The following is a 3,988-nucleotide window of genomic DNA, read 5'->3' as shown; positions in this document are numbered from 1 at the left end:
AGTACTGAGTCTATCAACAAATTGTCAAATACTAATCACTATTCACATTTGACGCTCCCTCCATATATCTTTCTCATTGCACACCTAGGTGCAATTGTTAGGAAGTATTATAGTTTGTAATGGTAAGTGTTGAATGATTTAACATCCTCTTGTTTAAGAGTATAATGCTTTCCCTTGTTCAAACCCTACATCTCTCATTTGAACACATGTTAAGTGCATTTGCCCACATTTGTAGGCACCCACAAACAGACGCATATGATTTTGTATTAGTTCGTTTTTCACTCATCATGCTTGATAAGCAGCTATAGTGGACCAATTTTTCTTCATGATCCACAAAATTCGTTTTTCACTCATCATGCTTGATAAGCAGCTATAGTGGACCAATTTTTCTTCATGATCCACATAATTTGTAATCTAGAACAACTAAAAATTTGAAAAAAAAATCACTACATTTTTGTAAATCTGGAAAAGAAAAAAAAATTTGACTTTATTTTTATTTTAGTAGAGATCAGCCTGTCCCACAAAAAAAAGGCATCATGTTCTCCGTAACAAACTATAGTCAAGGGAAGCACATACCTACCTAGTTTAGAAGAACACGGTTGTTGACTTTTGTTAACTCTAGGCAAGCATAAACATGTGGGCTTGCCGTCCCTATTCTCAAATGAATTTTTCTTCATCATATTAGTTATAAATTGACTGAGAACCCAAAGATTCTAGAAACAATCAAAGTGAAATCATTTGATTTTAATTAGCCCAAAAGCTGTCCAAGTTTTGCAGTTTTGAATCTATCTTGGTGAATGACTTCATTTTTAGAAAAAAATATGCATGCCGGTCAATTGCCGATATGAACAAACTTCCTTCTTATTCTGTTGAATTCTGATAACTGTAATGAAAGTTGCATACGTGGGTATCTGTAAAATATGAGTTTGTCGAATGAACAGACAACCCTTTTGTTCGGCTGATTTCTGCCGAGTAGTGGCGAACAAATTATTCTGTGATTTGGGTATCAGGATTGGGTCTTTCAAACGCTGAGAATTCATAAAAGCTTTCTATTTGGGTATTGGGGAAAAACATTCAAGTTAAAAGATTCCTTGCTTGTTTGATAAAATTTTGTTTTAGGTATCAGACTAAAAGACCATGGGATCTTTCAAGGGGCACGCTCTTCCTGGAAGCATGTTTATATTGGTTGGGTTGTGGCATCTTTGGAGTTGTATAACGAAATATGTTTCCAATCCAAAGTCTCACAGGGTCAGGTCATGGCATCCCTTGCCTGGAGTTAGTGGAAATCTTAAGTATTTGGAGATATACTTCATAATAATTGGCTCTTTTGTGGATATGAGCATTGAGTTATTCTATTCTACCCACTTGAAATTTTTTGCTCATGGGATTCTCAATCCATCACACATGAATGATTTTGAGCATGCAGGGATGCTCTTCATGTTCTTCATTTTTGGAATTGCAGCGCTGGTCAGTGAGAGAACAAGGTACTCTTCTGCCCATTTTTCAAAATTTAGTCGGATTTTTCTTTAGGTCTACACCCGTATTAGGGGATTCATGCTGTGGGATTCTTTAATTTTCTTTTTAATTTCTGCTGGTTTTGAAGATTTAGATTGTAACTAGTTTTTGTGATTTGAATCCACAAGTAGATTCTTTCTCTGTCATGCTGTCTTTTTCCGATTATTTACTATTTTTTCTTGATTTCGAAGCGTTTTCTTTCTTTGGAAAGCCATTATATTTGACCTGCACCAACATAATGTGCCTCTCTTATTCGTAGCGTGGGACACCATTTGTTTTGGGGTATTTATTATGTTTTTGGGATAAGCTGCGGGGCATTGGCACCATGGTCACCATTAGGCGGCAAGCTTTTAGTCAAGCATTGCCCTAAATCTAGGTTTATTGTTATTCATGGCGTTTTTACTAAAACCGTCCTGGAGGTATTTCCTTGTATTCGAGAAATTTAAACACAGTTGCTGCTGCCTATACCCTGAGTCATGCATATGAACAATGGGAGGCACCATGATTAAAGGGGATCATGTCTCGATTGTGACTGACTAACACTTACTTTTTGTAAGCTAAACCCTAATTATATTTAGAGTAGTATCTTTTTTTGGCTTATTAAATAGTTTTCAGTCTTAATGGAAGCTTTGAACCCGGAGCACGGTATGCTCCAAAGGAATGTAGTGTACAGTTAATCTGGGTCCTCCTTATGGTTATTATATCTATTTGAATTTTTCCTTATAATACGGGCAATCTTTCATAGTAATGTAATCATAAGTCTTACATGTTGATACAAATTGAATAAGCATCCAAAGGCGTTTTCGGAAAAATTGGTTTGGGATGCTCTTTGAAGCATCTTTTAAGTTTTTCTCTTGTAACCTTCATGACTTGCCAGTTCTTGGATTTATCATGAAATATTGCTTGGCTATTTTATGTATCTGTTTGCAAGAAGTTCGATTACTGTACTTGAGCAATTCTAAAGCTAAATGCCTGACTAAAGTTATCTTTTTTGTTTTGATAAAGTTTAAACCGAAACCGAAACCTATTTGCTATTCATCATTATGCTTTATTGTTCTTCTTTGTTGATTTTTCAGATATGATTTCAAGTCTTAGTTTTTATGTTGCAAAGGTCATTACCATTTTTAACCATATTACCGAGCACACAACTGCATCATACAGTGTGTATATTTATTCTAAACATTATCGGGATGAATCTATACCATTCCATATGGTGTACCATAGTGCTGGCTAGACAAAATGATAGTATTGTGAATTTTTAAGTTACTTGGTTTTTGTTCTTCATATAAGCTTTGAGCATGTCTCCAAATCTTGGTGCTTTTATTTATGAACTAATTGCGTGAAATCAAATGGTTCTGTTGTAACAGGTATCTACCTCTTCCAGATGGGGCACTGCAACTAATTGCAGCAACAGCATTTTATGCTGAATATCTCTTGTTTTCTTTCCATTCTACAAGTCATGCTGGTCTTGAAGGTCGCTATCATCAACTTTTAGTACTGCTTGTGGGTCTCTGTGTTTTTTCTGCTGTACTAGGAGCAGCCTTTCGCACCAGCTTTGTGGTGGATTTGTTGAGTGGTATGGCAATTACAGCACAGGGTATATGGTTTTATCAGATTGCTTTTGTATTGTATGGTCCAATGATTCCAAATGGATGCGAACTGAAGGAGGGAGAAATATCATGTCATTCCAGGGAGTCTGAAATTCGAGGACAATCCTTGGCAACTTTTCAACTTAGTATGATAGTGCTATCGCTCACAGCAGGTGTGGTGTCTTTGTTTGGATTTGCAGCATCTCGTGGTGCCCATTCAAGTTTATATAATTCCAACAATGAATCACAAGATCCAAAATTAAATCAAAATAGTGTGAAAATACAAGGCTAAGCTTTGAGAAAATAAATGATATGATTTTGTGGATGTCAACATCCCTAAAATTGTTGTCTCCAGATGTTCAGTTTCCATTATGTAAGCATTATGATCTTACCTTGAAAAGTAGATCACTTATTTCAGTTGAGTTTCTTTATTGCCAAGGTCTTCCATTATCATTGCACCTTTTTCTTATGTTTTTTTTACCTCTTTCTGTATCTTCCTGTTTCCCGTTTCAGTTTCTCTCCAAGTGTTAGAAATCTTAATTAATTTAAGTATGTCTAGGACTTCAAAGGAACTGAAGAAAGACATTTGGCCACAAGGACTATAAGAGGAACTGAAAAAAGACGTCTGGCTTGAAGTTCTGACTATGCCTGTTGTTCTCTCACAGCATTTCAACCTTTTTCACACTCTTTCATTTCTTTTGATTTGTAAGCCATACAAATAAGTTAAGTACCCTCAACACTGTTAAACAACTAGCTTTGAGTTTGTAGTAGAGGTCAGATAATATTTCTGTATATAGAGGAGTTTGGGATTACGAGCTAGCTTGTATGTAAAAATCAGTATATCAGTAAACTGAAATCCTTTTAGTTTTGCAAGTGAGTTGTTA

General features: G+C 35.6%; 1 protein-coding gene across 1 annotated transcript; it reads left to right on the top strand.

Annotated features, from left to right (window-relative positions):
- Positions 1-663: 663 nt before the first annotated feature.
- On the top strand, positions 664-3,521 carry LOC149575008 (plant viral-response family protein). Its single transcript, XM_089814856.1, has 2 exons — positions 664-1,484; positions 2,883-3,521. The coding sequence occupies exons 1-2, from the start codon at positions 1,138-1,140 to the stop codon at positions 3,394-3,396; spliced, it is 861 nt and encodes a 286-aa protein (XP_089670982.1). The 5' UTR covers positions 664-1,137; the 3' UTR covers positions 3,397-3,521.
- The last annotated feature ends 467 nt before the right edge of the window (positions 3,522-3,988 follow it).

Source organism: Cupressus sempervirens, chromosome 2 (assembly GCF_028749045.1).
Source record: "Cupressus sempervirens isolate cs-2001-9-10 chromosome 2, ASM2874904v1, whole genome shotgun sequence".
NCBI lineage: Eukaryota > Viridiplantae > Streptophyta > Pinopsida > Cupressales > Cupressaceae > Cupressus > Cupressus sempervirens.
Note: the sequence above shows the minus strand (reverse complement) of the source record. Positions and strands in the feature narration are given on the sequence as shown.